At 41.6% G+C, this 16,719-nt stretch overlaps 1 protein-coding gene and 1 long non-coding RNA gene across 10 annotated transcripts in view; one reads left to right on the top strand and one right to left on the bottom strand.

Annotated features, from left to right (window-relative positions):
- The window catches only part of dlgap1a (discs, large (Drosophila) homolog-associated protein 1a), a 149,250-nt gene that overhangs the window by 63,519 nt on the left and 69,012 nt on the right, over positions 1 to 16,719 (top strand). For 5 of the 8 annotated variants that reach the window (XR_014084399.1, XM_081598755.1, XM_081598756.1 and 2 more), the window contains 4 exons: positions 6,146 to 6,223; positions 8,838 to 9,120; positions 11,575 to 11,699; positions 12,867 to 12,992. Coding sequence is in view for 7 of the 8 variants with exons in the window: in XM_081598755.1 (XP_081454881.1) it covers positions 6,146 to 6,223; positions 8,838 to 9,120; positions 11,575 to 11,699; positions 12,867 to 12,992 (612 nt within the window). In the remaining variant the exon portion in view is untranslated. The remainder of the gene's footprint in view (positions 1 to 6,145; positions 6,224 to 8,837; positions 9,121 to 11,574; positions 11,700 to 12,866; positions 12,993 to 16,719) is intronic. The other 3 variants (XM_008433540.3, XM_081598751.1, XM_081598754.1) reach the window with 2 other exon arrangements.
- On the bottom strand, positions 2,259 to 6,485 carry LOC145548107 (uncharacterized). 2 transcript variants are annotated; one of them, XR_014084400.1, is made up of 2 exons: positions 5,965 to 6,485; positions 2,259 to 3,737 (listed from the first exon to the last, which is right to left on the bottom strand). It is a non-coding gene; the product is annotated as an uncharacterized LOC145548107 (long non-coding RNA). The 2 variants fall into 2 exon arrangements; XR_014084401.1 differs by having other exon boundaries at positions 6,130 to 6,485.

Raw genomic sequence — 16,719 nt, 5'->3', positions numbered from 1 at the left:
TGTTACTTTGACTCTTTCAATCCAGTTATGCTACTGTGTACACACAAACTTGAGGGAAGCTAACATTTTTTATTTAATTTTCATAATCTCTGATTTGCAAAATGTTAGTAGTGGATTTCTGACTGATATCATTTTATCACATCTTTTTAATCTGTCCTGTAAATAAAGATGATCTGAGAATTTTTTGTTTCCAACAAATTGTTACCTTTATGTTGGGCTAAGAAAAGCCACTATATTGTTCTGACAATGTGTTACTTAAAATGCAGATAGCTGGGGCATTAGTTTCTACAGATATATCTGACTGCACAAACAGCTTCAGTCTTCAATAAGCTAGCTCCAGAGCACCTTATTAAACAGGTATGCTGACATTAGTAACTTACCACTTTGCGACCTAACGGAAGTTAACCCATCATACTCCACTGATCATTTAGGTAGATAGCTCATAGACAAAGTTTCTTTTAAAAAGGGAATTATTCTCCCTCTTCAGGACCAGCAAAGGCAAATGAGGCAGACTAGCAGTGCTTGCTAACAACTGATGGTATCACCTAGGATGTGTTACTGTGAAATATCATCCCTGTCACCTGGAAACTGTGCTAATAGTATGTAATTGCAATATGAGAATGTCATACAGCCATGGTATTCAGTCAGAAGGCTTTTAAGATTTTCTACAGGACTGACTGTAAATGCAGATCCTTCCTGCTGACAGCGTGACCTCCCACAATAACTCTTTGAAGATACATGGATGATATGACAATGCTTAATTTCCCCATGGGATCAATAAAATATTTTTGCCATCCATCCATTTTCTGCCGCTTATCCGAGGTCGGGTCGTGGGCGCAGCAGCTTCCGAAGGGAGGCCCCAGATACTTAAACTCCTCCACTTGAGGCACTACGACCCCCCTGACCCGGAGAAGGTACTCTACCCTTTTCCGGCTCAAGACAATGGCCTCAGATTTGGAGGCACTGAGCCTCATCCCAGCCGCTTCACACTCGGCCGCGAACCGCTCCAGCGAGAGCCGCAGATCACAATCTGATGAAGCCAACAGGACCACATCATCCACAAAAAGCAGACATGTGATCCTAAGGCCACCAAAACAGCACCCTCCCATGCACCCTCCAGGTCCCTGCTGAGGGTGTAGAGCTGGTCCAGTGTTCCACGACCAGGACGAAAACCACACTGCTCTTGCTGAATCTTGCTGAAGGTTTGACTATCCGACGGACCCTCCTCTCCAGGACCCCTGAATAGACCTTACCAGGGAGGCTTAAGAGTGTGACCCCCTGTAATTGGAGCACACCCTCCGGTCGCCCTTTTTGAATAGGGGGACCACCACCCCAGTCTGCCAATCCAGGGGAACTGCCCCCGATGTCCATGCGATATTGCTGAGTCGTGTGAGCCAACACAACCCTGCAACATCCAGAGTCTTAAGGAACTCCGGGCGGATCTCATCCACCCCCAGGGCCCTGCCACCGAGCTTTTTGACCACCTCAGTGACCTTGTCCCCAGAGATTGGAAAGCCCAACCCAGAGTCCTCAGGCTCAGCTTCCTCAACAGAAGGCATGTTGGTGGGATTGAGGAGGTCTTCGAAGTATTCCGCCCACCGGCCCACAACGTCCCGAGTTGAGGTCAGCAGCGCACTATCCCCACTATATACAGTGTTGGTGCTGCACTGCTTCCCCCTCCTGAGACGCCGGATGATAGACCAGAATCGCCTCGAAGCCGTACGGAAGTCTTTCTCCATGGCCTCTGCAAACTCCTCCCACGCCCGAGTTTTTGCCTCAGCGACCACCCGAGCCGCATGCCGCTTCGCCCGCCGGTACCCATTAGCTGCTTCTGGAGTCCCACAGGCCAAAAAGGCCCAATAGGACTCCTTCTTCAGCTTGACAGCATCCCTCACCGAAGGTGTCCACCAACGGATTCAAGGGTTGCCGCCACGACAGGCACCAACAACCTTGCGGCCGCAGCTCCGATAAGCCGCCTCGGCAATGGAGGTACGGAACATGGTCCACTCAGACTCAATGTCCCCCACCTTCCCCGGAACGTGTTCGAAGTTCTGCCGGAGATGGGAGTTAAAGCTCCGTCTCACAGGGTACTCCGCCAGACGTTCCCAGCAGACCCTCACTACATGTTTGGGCCTGCCAGGTCTGACCGGCTTCCTCCCCCAGCACCGGAGCCAACTCACCACCAGGTAGTGGTCAGTGGACAGCTCCGCACCTCTCTTCACCCGAGTGTCCAAGACATATGGCCGCAGATCCAATGAAACGATTATTATAAAGTTTATTTGATAGGGACAGACACACATCGACGTAGACAAACCGAATAAAACAGCAGTCCCATGTTTGCATTATGGTGCAATAGCAACAGCTAATTCACAGCACTTGTCCCTAAATGGGCTTTTAAAAAAAATAACTCTAAAATTGAAGTGATAATCATTTAAAATAGCACAACATAATGTATACAAACAGAAAAATGTAAAACATCAAAAATGGGTAAAGGTCTGTTTTTGACATAACCCGAGTTTTGTTTGATTTTTGAACATACTAAAACTGGTTAGACTTTAAATGAAAAGGAAGTGAGTTCCAAACTGCAGATCCTCTCAGACGGAGCACTTTGAGCAAAAGTGGTTCTTCGAAAGGAGACCTTACAATTTCCATCCAAAGCCACTCTGGTAGATCTGCTGTTGCCCTGCAGTCTCTGTATACAATCGCTTAATGGCGTAGGTGCAAGTCCATTTAAACATTTAAAAATCAATTTTAATACATTATAAGTTAGAAAATTTGTAAAATCCAAAATGCCAAATTTAGCCAAAGTGTGACAGTGATGGAATCTAATTGGCTTTTGATATAAAACCTTTAAGGCCCAATTATAGAGACTTGCTAATGGTATGAGTATAGTTTGATTAGTCTGAGACCAGACAGTAGCTCCATAGGTAAAATGTGAGGATCAGTGAGTTCAAAAACATCTCTGCACAGTGAAGTGTCAAACAATGTCTAATAATTTTAAAACAATTTATATTCGATCCAACAGTTTTCCAGATTTTATCAACATGGCTCCTAAAATTTAACTGAGCATCCAGAATTATTCCTAAATATTTTTCTTGTGATACTTGTTCAATAGGGTCCCCATTGATCTGAATATTCAAGGACTGTAATGATGTTTTCTTGATTGAAAAGCAAATGCACTTTGTTTTTTTGTATTGAGAGTAAAGCAATAATCCTTTAGCCATGTTGATCATCTCTGCAGACTGTTCTGAAGTTTTTCACTAACAACAATACCGCTTTTGTCCGATGTGTAAACAATGGTGTCATCAGCATACATTTAAAGATTGACTTCAGGACAAATTTCAGGAAGACTATTAACTGCCATGTTGGTGTCGAGTTTCCTAACCCACATGCAGAAACACTCCAGAGACAGGGAATACAATGATGTGATTTATTTACAATGAATACAAACAATGAGAAATGGAATCCTAGGTTCATCTGGCAGATCTCAGGGCAACTAGGGGAGGATAGAAATGATTAGTCAGGATCCAGGGAATTTGCAGTTTGGTGGAGGTTGGTGACTATACCTGTCAGGGGGAGTTTTGGACCGGGAGAGGACCTTGAGAGTCTAGAGGCTGATCAGCGGGTTGAGGGCTGAGGTCAGTGGCGGCGGCGGAGGACGGACAGGTAAGACTCTAGGCAGTGAAGGTTCCATCTCGAGGGTTGGCTGTTGACCTGATAATTCAGGACCAGGGTAGCTGTGAACGCAGAGACAAGAAGGGTCAGAATCTGGGAACAGATCTAGGTAGAAGTAGCTCAAGGTAAGCCGGTACCGATACTGGCTAACACTCTGGTAGAGAAGTGACAGCATCCTCCTCCACTTATACGCCTCCAAATGAGTAGATGGAGAACAGGCGTGCAGACGCCGACCCATGCCCTCAGGAGGAAGGCATGGGTCCTCCTGACCCATGCCTTCCTAGTGGAGAAAAGCTGACAAACCTAGTGGAGAAAAGCTGACAAACCTCTGGATCCCAACATTAACAAACTAAAAATGACCCGGACCCAAGATGGTTCCTTGTGGAATCCCTGTTACAATTTTGCAGAAGACAGATTTACTGTTATTAATGAGAACACATTGTTAACAATCTTCCAAATATGATTTAAACCAAGACAATGACCGTTCTGAGAAATTAAATGATGAAAGCACTTGAGATCAGTAAATTGTGATTCACCGTATCAAAGGCCTTTTTCATATCAAGATAAACTGCACCAGTAATTTGTCCCTTGTCAAGTGATTGTTTAACCTTTTCAAGCAGCAAACTTACAGCATCTCTGTGGAATGTTGACGTCTGAAACCAAACTGAAGCGGATGCAGAAGATTGTTACTTTCTAAATGCAGTAGTAGTTGTTCCAGAATAATTTTCTCCAGCACTTTTGACATGACCGGAACCAGACTTATTGGTCTGTAGTTGATGATTTCATGTGGATTTCCTGATTTAAAAATCGGTTTCACCAAAGCTTTTTTCCATGCATCGGGAAATTGCCCTGTGCTGATGGAAATGTTAACTATATGAGTTAAAGGTTGTACTAAAATGTTACTGTATTTTTTTAAAAACATAGCATCTAAATTATACATATCCTTTGCGTGAGAATTACTTAAGCTGTTAATGGCTTTTTGATCATCAGAGTAATGAATTTCCTTAATCTCAAAGAAATCAGAACACTTTTTGGTCGGTTTTGTACCGTGTGTTTCCATTGGAGCTGGCAGAAACTTTGATGCCAAGTCTTTAACTGAAGAGAGGAAAAAAAATCATTAAACATTGTTACTAGCTTAGCAGGATCAGTTATGGTTTTTCCTGCTATTGCAAGTTCATATTTATATTTAGTGCGTGCATTGGGATTCAGTGAACTGTTTAGTTGTTTCCAGATCGTCTTACCATTCCCTCCAGTTTCTGATAAGACATTTGTAAAATATTTAGCTTTAGATTTGTACATTTAACTACTTTGTTCCTCAAACTTTTAAAAAGCAGTCAATCTGTGGTCCTTTTATTTTTAAGAAAAGATTTTAAAGCAGAGTCTCTCTTTTTCATTAACAGCCGAATGTCATCCCATACCCAAGGTAGCTGTATTTTTCTTCGTCCCTTCGTATGGGTTTTAAGAAACTTATTCATAGTATTACAAACATTGAGAATACATGTATTGCAGCAATCATTTATCTGATTCTGGCTAGAAACGTCATCCCAATTAACCTTAGCTAATTCGGCCTCAAATTTGTGTACATCCTGTCTTGGAATTTGTATTACAGTCTGTTTCTATGTATTATAGCGACTGACAAAACGATTTTGAGATAATTTTCTTGCAATGAGAGTAATATTGTGGTCAGATAAGCCGCACACCAAGTTATAGGATTTTATGATTCGACCAGGTTTATTTGAAAAAATTTAATCTATTAAAGTTTGACTGTTTTTAGCGATACGAGAGGGACTACTGATTAACTGGTGAAAATCTAATTTTGCTGTCAGTTCTCCAAGTGGTTTTTTCAATTTATTGTCCATCCAGTTTTTATCAAAATCCCCCAAAATGATTACTGTTGTGTCTAAATCCTGTTAACAATTCCTTTAAGTTATGATAAAAAGTTGTGTTGCAACTTGATGGTGGATTGTACACCACTACAATATTAAAATTCATACGAGGTGAAAGACAAACATTTAAACATACAGATTCTATTGATATGCTCATCTATGACCATCTCATTGACGTTAAATAAGTCTTTTATGTAAATTAATACTCCCCCTCTTCGCCCCACAACTCTATCCTTTCTGAAACATGGATATCCTGATCCATCGATCACATTAGTTGGAATGTTATCAGTTAGCCAAGTTTCACTTAGACATAGAAAATCCAAATTAGATCCCATTAGCAATGTTCTTATTTCCTCACATTTGGGTATGAGACTTCTTATATTTAAATGTCCTCCAAAGATACCTTTAGGTTTAAGTGCAGGGTCCCAGACCACTCTAGCATGATTAACAGTTTGAAAAAATAGATAATGTCTTTGTTTGTTTATTGCCTCCGTATGTAATGTCTTTGGCTTCCGTCGGGCCGGTCCATGTCTCTTTGTCTTGTTGGAATTAGCCATCAAGTTCTTACTTTCACTTCTTCGTAGCAGACCGTTGTTGATAATCCCAGAGCTGGTATCCAGTGTGACAGGTGGCGCGATCCAAAGATCTCCATGAGGAAAATGGTTAGTACAAACATTTGTTGACAGTGTACTGACACCATAGGTCTTCTGAGTTGAAACATCAGACGCCATAGCATGGTAGCAAGCCACAGCTTTCCCACCAGTCATGCCGCGTTCGCCACACAAAACAGTTCGATCGAACTGCTGTCCGATATGTTCCTGGGTGTAAAACATGTGCTCCGACACATCGCCGCCCTACGTCAATCCGCGTTTCCCCATCAGATACGGTCCCCCCCTGCGTCTTCTTGCCGCTCCGCCCGGCCCACGCGGCAAAATACGCGCGTGCTCGTGCTCAGCACGCGTGCTCGCACGCGCATAGGAAACTACGGACACCGTGAAAGCTCAAACAATATGTTTCGGCAAAGTTGTCACTTTCTTCAAGTTTTTGCGGGAAACTAATAATAACAACAACAACAATTACAATAACAACAACAATAATAATAATAAATAATAGTGATGATAAATACATATATGTCACATATATATTATAATTATTATAAATGTATGTATATGTTTAGTTATATATATATATATATATATATATATATATATATATATATATATATATATATATATATATATATATATATATATATATATATCAGACCGTATCTGATGGGGAAACGCGGATTGACGTAACACCCCGATCTCCAGCAACCATCCCTGGCTCGTTGGTAATATTAAGAGAGGAAAAATTATTCTAAAACTTTAAAAACCTTTTGACTCGTTATATCCTCTCTATGCCCGGATTCAGAAAATGCTGTGCGCAAAGACTGAGGTCACACAGAGATAACAGCGTCACAATAATCAGCCTTTATTCAAGACGGATGCATGTCACCAGAAAAGCACATCACAAAACATCAGAAAACTCAGAGCACAAACACATGAATTTACCTGAGAGAGAGAAAAAGACAAAAGATGGAAACGACAAACAAAAAGCAAAGACGTCTTTGGAGAAATGCAAGCGCAAATCTGATTTGTTACTCTGTGGGGAAAGTTTTATCTCCTTTTCTTTAATTTATTCAAATAAGGCGTATCTTTGCTCATCCAACCAGGACCTGTCTCTGACCCTCTCTCTAAAGCCATTTGCTCCCATTGTCTAAGGAGAGCTTCTCCGACCTCCTGCTGTTTCATGGATCAGTGTGAAATGTTGGAACTTCCTACTGATTGTTTCCCAGACAAAGAGCAGATCAGAGATCTAGGCAAACAATCTGCCTTAACTACAGGTAAAATAAAGATCAATAGGCCAGAATAAGTTATAAATTTTAAAACTATAATTAGGCTATTTCAATCAAGTCATGTTAAATTTTAAAACTAGCTTATTTTAAATATATTTTCTTAACAGTAAGGAGCCCTTCGATACTGGCATCAGCGGATTTGTTCGGTCCTGGATTAAGTTGTACATCCTGCTCTTGTCACCTGCTAACGAGCAGGAAGGCCATGTGTACTAATGTCAATATCTTCTTCGTGTGGCTTGATTTTTTAAGCGTAGTAATTTGCCTCGAAGTTAGTCTGTGGATAGCATAATATACTGCAAAATGACCATGTCCAAAATAGTTCATCACCGTATAGCTGAGTGATGACAAAATCGATCATCAAACTGTGATCTAGGGTGTCCTGGTGCCAAATATTTTTGCATTTAAATTAATTTAACTGAGTGCACAGTGGTTGCAATGTTGCCTTGCAGCAAGAAAGTCCTGGGTTCAGGTCCCGGCCGGGGGTCTTTCTGCAGGGAGTCTGCATGTTCTCTGCTAACTACATGGACTTCCTAGGTCACTTACCATGACGATTAATTTGTCTCTCTAAATTCTAGGTGTGAGTGTGTGTGCACATGGTTGTTTTTCCTGTCTGTCTCTGTGTTGTCCTGCAATGGACTGGCGACCTGTCCCAGATGTACCCATCCATTGAATGCTGGAAAAAAGGCACCAGCCCCCCTCTCTATCCCAGAAGGATAAAAGTTTAGATAATGGATGGATGATTGAAATGAATGCTTTGTTCTGGGTTGACTAGGATTTAAACTGCATCACTTCTATCTGTGTGAGGTCAGTGACCATTACCCAGCCAAAAAGCCAGATTTGATCAATAAGACAAAAAGGAGGAGCTATATTGCAATTTTGTAAGGTCTTAACATGGTTGTTGTAATTAGTAACTGGGCATGAAAGATGGGACAGGTACAACCTCTTACGGGAGGTTGTAGCTGATATGATCACAGAGAGCAGACCTGCAGCAGGTATCAGGATCTGGGGTTAGCATGGACTTCCTATATTAATCTTTTAAAATCAGTGTGACACGTGACTCAGGTGACACCTGGGATGCAATTGAGACATCCCTATCTTTAACATGTGGACTATTGAAAGTAAAAATATTACATAGAGTATTATTATGCAGGAATTCCATTTATTGAAAAGATTTTGTTTTAGTATTGTTTATTAAACAGAAAATTTCTGATCTGTTAGTTCCAACATCATTTTATAGAAATGTATCTGTGTGGGAGTAATCAAAAAAAGTCACATGGATATTGCCATGTAAGATATATTGGCTGGAATTTTACTGGTCCACCCAACCCCCCACACTCACCCTATGTGCCCCTTCTGCCCTCTTTCTTTCTTTTCTATAGCTGAGTGAGGTTGAAGTGAATGGGCAGATTGAGCAAGTATGTGAGCAAGTCTATAGCGAGATGCAATCTCAAGCTATGGATGCAGGCATGGATAGCTTGGAAACTATGGACACCCTACCTATGCCAGGTTGCTTCCGTATGCGTAGCCCCAGTTATGTGAGGGCAATTGACCAAGGATGTGCCTCAGAGGATGAAGGACCAGGAGGAAGACCTCTGCTGCTACTTCCATCCTCACCACCACGCACAACTGCCACAACTGTCAGGACCATCCAAAGCAGCACAGGTGAGTGGCAATATACATTAGCTTGGATTTTTGATACCAGTTTTCAAAAGAAAATAATGTGGTTCTTGTCCTCATGAACACATTGACTTACATGTAATCATTTTGAGGGTGACAGTTAAGGGAAGAGACATGAAAAGGAAAAGATACGAGATGCATTGGCTGTTGCAACTGAAACAGAAGATTTTATCCATCATAATGGGAAACGTGAGATCTCTTCCCATCAAAGTGGATGAGCTGGCAGCAACAACATTCCATCAAAGGAGCTACCAGAAGTTCTGCCTCATCTGCCTGAATGAGAAACATGCAACTTTGGACTCGCATGTAAACATGGACAGCTTTCAGACAGAACCAGGGAGAGCAGTAAGAAGAAAGGAGGGGATCTGGCTGTGTTTGTGAACGACAGGTGGTGTAACCAACAAAGAAATGCTCTGAAGTAAGGACATCGAACTGCTTGATGTTTGTATGAGGCTGCATTATCTTCCTCTGGAATTTTCACGTTATTACGATAGCATGTGAACTCTGCTAACTCTGCTGCGGCCTGGGATGTCATCCACACTTCCACCAGCAGACTCCAAAAACATCACTCACAGGTCCCCTTTCTGATCACTGGGGACACCAGAAATACCAACACACCGGATCTACTTCATGTTAACACCAACAAGGCATACAGTTCATCACCTCCCTCTCCCCTGGGGAACTCAGAAGCTCTAACTTCTTTAGTTTCCACACAGTAGGAAGAGCAAAGAGCTCTTCTGTGTGGGAAGAGTTCTGTCCTCCTCTTGGGGAGAACATCAACAGCGTCATGGACTGCATTGACTTCTGTGTGGACAACATTGTCCCCATCAGGCAGTTATGGTGTTTCTCCAATTACAAGCCGTGGATCAATAGAGGCTCATGCTCAATCATCTATGCCTCCTGCTGAGGTCTTTAGTGGATCCATTGCACAAAATCTAGCCAGGACTTCTGGGGACAAGCTGGAGCTGTCAGGAGTAGACCACCACATGTGCCAGTGGATACCGGACTACCTCACTGGCCACCCACAGCTGTGTCCCTGTGTCTGCAGTATGGACTGCAGACTTCTCCATCAATTCTCCACACTGCCATCTGCAAAACCTCTGTGATGACTGCCATAGACGGCCTCATCACAGGTCAGGACGACTCATAGTACAGACAATGGACTGGAGCCAGCAGAACCAACTCTTGATTATCACGGGGAAAACCAAGGAACTGATGGTGGATTTCTGCAGGCGCACCCCCCTTATTGACGCTGGTGAACATCCAGGGAGTGAACACTGAGATAATGTACTCTTCAAATACCTGGGTGTTCACCTGAACAATAACCTAGACAGGACTCATAACACTGAGGCTCTTTATAGAAACCCGACTATGCAAGTTGTGCACTTTGTTATTCATGAGGCCCAAGCTGTCTGAAGAACTTTTTACATTTCTGAACTATTTTCTGTCATGATCAATGAGGTTGAATTTTATTAGGAAAAGACCCCAAAACACTGGAATGTTTTTTTTCTCTGTTAGATTTAATGAGTAGGGAACATGGCCTTGTGAAGAGAGCATCTGCCATTTATTGACTTCAGACACATTCATCCACATCTTGGCCAAAAGCCATGAGCTGCATGTCAGTGTCAGATCAATGTCAGCTTCCCATGCAGCTCTGTGTACACGCAACAAAAAAATGTATTAAAAGCACAACACACTTCAACAACAACAACAACAACATATTGTAGCCACTAACAACTCACTTCATCTAAATGTTGTATAGTTGAAGTGAGCTGTGACTTAGATGTCAAGTTTGAACTTGGCATCCAAGTCATGTTTCTACTATGAGATTAGAAATGGACATATTCATTATTCATGCTATAATAATAATAATAATAATAATAATAATAATAATAATAATAATAATAATAATAATAATATTGTTGTTGGATGAGAGGTGAAGTGCAAATAAGTTAAAAGAAACTAAAATGAACATCAATAAGGTACAAGAGGAGAAGTTCAGCTCATGTTGAGTTTGAAAGATAAAGATGGTTAGCAAAATGAATTGTGCTACACATACAGTAAAATAAAGTAAAAAAAAAAAAAAAAGTAAATGTGAACATTAGTGCATTATAATATCAGTCAGATGACCTTCGCTGGGAAGATGCAGAAAATTTGTGGATTTTGTTCACTGAGTGTGCTTGCTGTATTCACTCCAATGTTTTTGCTTTTTGACCACATCTGTTAGCATAACAATATTCATTAGTCACACTTTTAGATACAGTGTGACAGAATATCTTTTTTAGTTGGTGAAAATATATATTCTGCTGGTTAAGTGGAAAAAATGGGTTGTTGGAAACTTTTTTTGTGACCAAAAAAAAATTTTATTTTTTGGTCACAACAATTTATATAACTAATTTCTTCTCTTTTTGTTCTGTCCTACCTTCTGTTTTTTTATAGTATCGTCTTGCATTACTACCTATAAGAAAACCCCTCCACCAGTGCCACCACGGACCTCCACCTGCTCTACAGCCTCCAAGCCATATATCTCCATTACAGCCCAAAGCAGCACAGAGTCTGCACAGGTACTGATCACTGCAACAGTAGTGATGCACTACACAGAGACTGATTTCAGACATTCACCTTCTTCCATCATGCTTTGTGTTAATGTGGGGAGAGAGTTGGGGAGTATTGTTTACCATCAACAGAACGTCACTTTGTATTGTGGTACAAAACATTTTCACAAACGAAAACAAGCAACCCAATATCTGCCACATATATTTATGTTGTCTCTTCAGATTTTTGCGCTGTTATTCATTACTTCCTGTTTTTTTTTCTTTTTATCCTTCACACTTCCCTCCCACTCTGAGTAAACAGATTCCTGAAGACCTGAAGGATCTACACAGTTCAAATCTGACCAGTGATTTAGAAATTATTTTTGGGCCAATACCTTTTGGTGCTTTACAGAACAATATCAAAATTTCAAAATGTGAAAAAAAAAATATGTCACTTATCAAACAGAACCAGAGCAGTGATCTAAGATCTTGTGTAATGTGATTCAAGTCCCTGTTGGTCAAATGAGCTGGAGTTACCTTATTGTTTTTTTAAGAGACCAGTAAAGATGCCATTGCAAAATGACTTCTTTTAAACCTTCATGATTATGAAAAAGGGGCTGCACAGTGGCGCAGTTGGTAGAGCTGTTGCCTTACAGCAAGGGGGTTCTGGGTTCGATTCCCGGCCTGGGGTCTTTCTGCATGGAGTTTGCATGTTCTCCCTGTGCGTGCGTGGGTTTTCTCCGGGTACTCCGGTTTCCTCCCACAGTCCAAAAACATGACTGCCAGGTTAATTGGCCTCTCCAAATCGTCCCTGGGTGTGAGTGTGTGTGTGCATGGTTGTGTGTCCTGTGTGTCTCGGTTTTGCCCTGCGACAGACTGGCGACCTGTCCAGGGTGACCCCGCCTCTCGCCCAGAACGTCAGCTGGAGATGGGCACCAGCAAACCTCCTGACCCCACTGAGGGACAAGGGTGTAAGAAAATGGATGGATGATTATGAAAACCTGAATACATCATGGTAAAAATCTGCTCCTGCAAATCAAGGCTTCTGCTTCTCCTACCAAAATATGTCTAAATCAGCATAATGTACAACAGTACACTTTTGATATGCCAGTGGTAAAAACAGAATGCTATTTATTCTATATCCAACATAATACTTGCCAGTGACAGAAATTGTCTTTTTGTTCTTAAACCAACCAGGATGCCTATATGGAAGATGAAGGGCCCAGAGGAGACATGACAATCCAGTCAGGGCTCAGCAACTCAACAGAGAGTATTGACAGCATGAAGGCCTTGACAGCTGCCATAGAAGCTGCTAACGCTCAGGTTTGTGATTGTATGTTATGATTGTAAAGTAAGATATGAGAATGATTTCACAGCCAATTTATTTGGTCGAGAGTTTTGGACATAACTACTTGTATCATAATTTAATGTCTTGAAAATGTGTACTACTTGCAAAAAGAAGAACTGAGTTTGGAGAGATTATGAATACTGTGCATTCACAGCCTGGTTGGTCCTGCGACTTATACTGAGATGTGACTTACATACCCTATATTGTCAAAAGTATTTGCTCACCCATCTAAATGATCAGAATTAGGTGTTCTAATCACTTCCATGGCCACAGGTGTATAAAGTGAAGCGCCTCAGCATGCAGACTGTTTTTACAAACATTTTGAAAGAATGAGTTCCTCTCATGAGCTTAGTGTATGCCAGTGTGGAACTGTGATAGGATGCCACCTGTGCAACAAATGTAGTCTTGAAATTTCCTCTCTCCCAAATATTCCAGTCAACTTTCAGCTCTGTTATAAGAAAATGAAAGTTTTTGGGAATGACAGCAACTCAGCCACAAAGTGGTAGGCCACGAAAACTGACAAAACGAGGTCAGCGAATGCTTAAGGTCATAATGAGAAGAGGTCACCAACTTTCTGCAGAGTCCGTCACTACATACCTCCAAACTTCATGCTGCCTTCAGATTAGCTCAAGAACAGTACGCAGAGAGCTTCATGGAATGGGTTTCCATGGTGGAGCAGCTGCATCCAAGCCATACATCACCAAGTTCAATGTAAAGGATTGGATGCAGTGGTGTAAAGCACGCTGCCACTGGACTCTAGAGCAGTGGAGGCGCGTTCTCTTGAGTTACAAATCGTGTTTCCCCATCTGGGGGAGTGAAAGGAACTCTGAATGCTTCAATATACATAATTGACATACATAATGTCAATTAAGCGCATGTGTGTCATGTTGGTTTTGAAGATAGGTTTAACCCACATGCAAAACACTCGTAGAAGAAGAAGAATATAAGGATGTTTAATAAATTGAGAATTGTGAAGAGACGCGCTCCAGAAGAACAGTCCCTAGGCGGAAACCAGTACCAGCATCCATGTGATCGTATTGTGGGAGGGCAGACAGGGTTTGGGGAAGCAAGTGGATTGGGGAAGGCCAGCTGTTGAGTCTTGAAAAGAATAGGAGTGGAAATGTAACCAGGGGACATCCAGATCCCGGGATCAGTTCAGGTAACCTGCACGAGGAAATAACGCGGGTGAGAAAGACGAGAAGCTACACTAGGAGACACTTAGAAATCAGAGGGCCTGGAGTTTTACTACTACTGGTTAGCACTCAGGCACTGACATGCTGACTTCCAGGTCCACCTGATGAAGTGGAAACAAGCTGCAGGTCTGCAGAAATGAGCTGGATCGGGAACTTCCGAGAACACCATCATGGCGGCAGCTTAAAAGGCGAGCTCCTCGACCCAGATATTTGTAAGCCCGATTAATTTGATAATTTTTTAACCAAAAGTTCGAAAGATAATATTTAAAAAGGGCCATTTACTATGACTAGAAGGAAATACGGCAGAAAGTCTCAAAAACCCGAGTTAGACGACAGAGAGGTCGACAGTAACGAAACGTTAGCTTTGAAGCTAGCTGACTCAGCTAAAGAAGCAACAAATGACCCAGAGCTGAACACAAAGACTCGAACCACAGAGGTCTGTTCCGACTTTAACATGGCAAATTTGGAAACTATTCTCCAGGAACTGCAAGACTTCCGTAAAGAGAGCTCTGATGCTCTGAAAGGAATTAAGGAAGAGATTAAAGTAGCTAACAGCCGTATTGATAAAGTAGAGAACCGGATAGAAGAAGCGTTTGCAACACATTGAGGAAGCTACAGTGGAGCTCCTGGAGCTACAGAAACGGTTCGAAACACGGCTTGTGGATCAGGAAGGACGTTCAAGGAGGGAGAATGTACGGATTCATGGTCTTAAGGAGGGAGCAGAGAACGGCGCAGGTTCGATGACGGAATTTGTTGAGAAACTTCTGAGAAAAGCTGGAGCTGCCGCCATCTTTTCCCTTCCAGATAGAGAGAGCCCATCGTGCTCTGCCGCCGTGTCCCTCCCCGGAATCACCACCGAGATCGATAGTGGTAAAGTTTATGAGCTTCAGGGTGAAATAAGAGATCTTAAAGAAGGCATGGCAGAAGAAGGGATTCATGTACAAGGGGAAGAAAGTTTTTCTGGCCCCGGAAGTGCTGAAGAAACGAAAGGAATACACAGAGGCGAAAAAAGTCTTGCGGGAGAAGAACATACGGTTCCAGACGCCATTCCCGGCGAGACTGCGTGTTTTCTATGAGGGAGAGACGCGGATCTACAACACGGCTGAGGAGGCGACCAAAGACATGGTGGAACAAAGGCTGCAGGTGGCGGAGACCAGACCGGGGGAGAACAACTTGGAGAAGATCAGACACCTGACTTGGAAAACCATCGAGGCCAAGAAAGGAGGACAGACACAGAGAGAGACAATAGAAAGATACAAACAACGATTGCAATGTTTAGGAGAAGTCAGGATGAGATTTAAGGACCACTGCCTTTTAAAATGAGGTATTTAAGATCTTTAGTTTGTTTTTTGGATGAGTCTATTCAAGTCTGAAGGGAAAAGCCAGGGCTTAGGGAATGATGACTCTGGTCAAGCTAACAGAATTATTATTTTTTTTTATTATTATTTCCTGAGGGAGTTTTTTCATTTGGAATCCTCCCCCTTTTTTTTGTGGACATTGCAACGGTGGTGCAAACATGAACAAAGCTAACTGCAACGAGAAGTGTCCACTCCCTCTGGCAGGGAGAGGACGTCCCTTTGGGCAGGGTTCCATCATGGCTTTCAAAGGGTCACCGCCTCACTCAATTTATTCAAGAATCGACTATTTCTTTATGTATAATAAGGATAGATACAGAGTGGAAAATTGTGACATTGGAGTAAGGGATGTATCAGATCATAGTCCAGTTTATATCATCCTGGAATTGTCAAAAGAAACAAAAACAACAATGTGGAGACTAAATGCAGGCTTATTACAGGGGAATATGAAGGAAGAACTTGAGAAAGAAATTGATATATATGTAAAGGAAAATAATAATGGGGCAGTATCCCCAGCTACGCTGTGGGATGCATGCAAAGCAGTAATTCGAGGGAAGCTAATTGCCAAATCAGCATACTTAAAAAGGAAAAAACAGGGTAAACTTAGACAATTACAATTGGAATTAAAAGAATTAGAAAAGCAACACAAAAGCTTCTCTCTGGATGAAAAAAAATCTCAAGAAATTAAAAGAATACAAACAGAGATAAACTGCATTTTGGAAGATGAGATTAAAAAAAACCTTCTATACACAAAACAAAGGTATTATGAAGGAGGAGGTAAATCAGCTAAATTGTTAGCTTATAGAATGAAAAAGCAAGTGGTAAATAATAATATCTTCAAAATCAGGGACTCCTAATTTGATCAAATATAAGACAGAAGAGATTCAAAATTGTTTTGAAAACTATTATAAAAAATTATATTCTCAAGAAGAAATTAATAATGATAATCAAATACATGCATTATTAGAATCTTTGAATTTACCAAGAATAACAGAAGATCAAAATCGTATATTAACAAAGGAGATTACAGAAGAAGAAATAGACTCAGAAATTTCAAGATTGAAAATGAACAAGGCTCCAGGGACAGATGGATACTCGTCTGAATTTTATAAATTACTAAGAAAACCATTGATCCCCTTGTTAAAAAATACGTT

This window comes from Poecilia reticulata, chromosome 17 (genome assembly GCF_904066995.2).
Source record: "Poecilia reticulata chromosome 17, P_reticulata-male-v2, whole genome shotgun sequence".
Classification (NCBI taxonomy): domain Eukaryota; kingdom Metazoa; phylum Chordata; class Actinopteri; order Cyprinodontiformes; family Poeciliidae; genus Poecilia; species Poecilia reticulata.
This window is presented reverse-complemented; position numbering and strand designations above follow the sequence as displayed.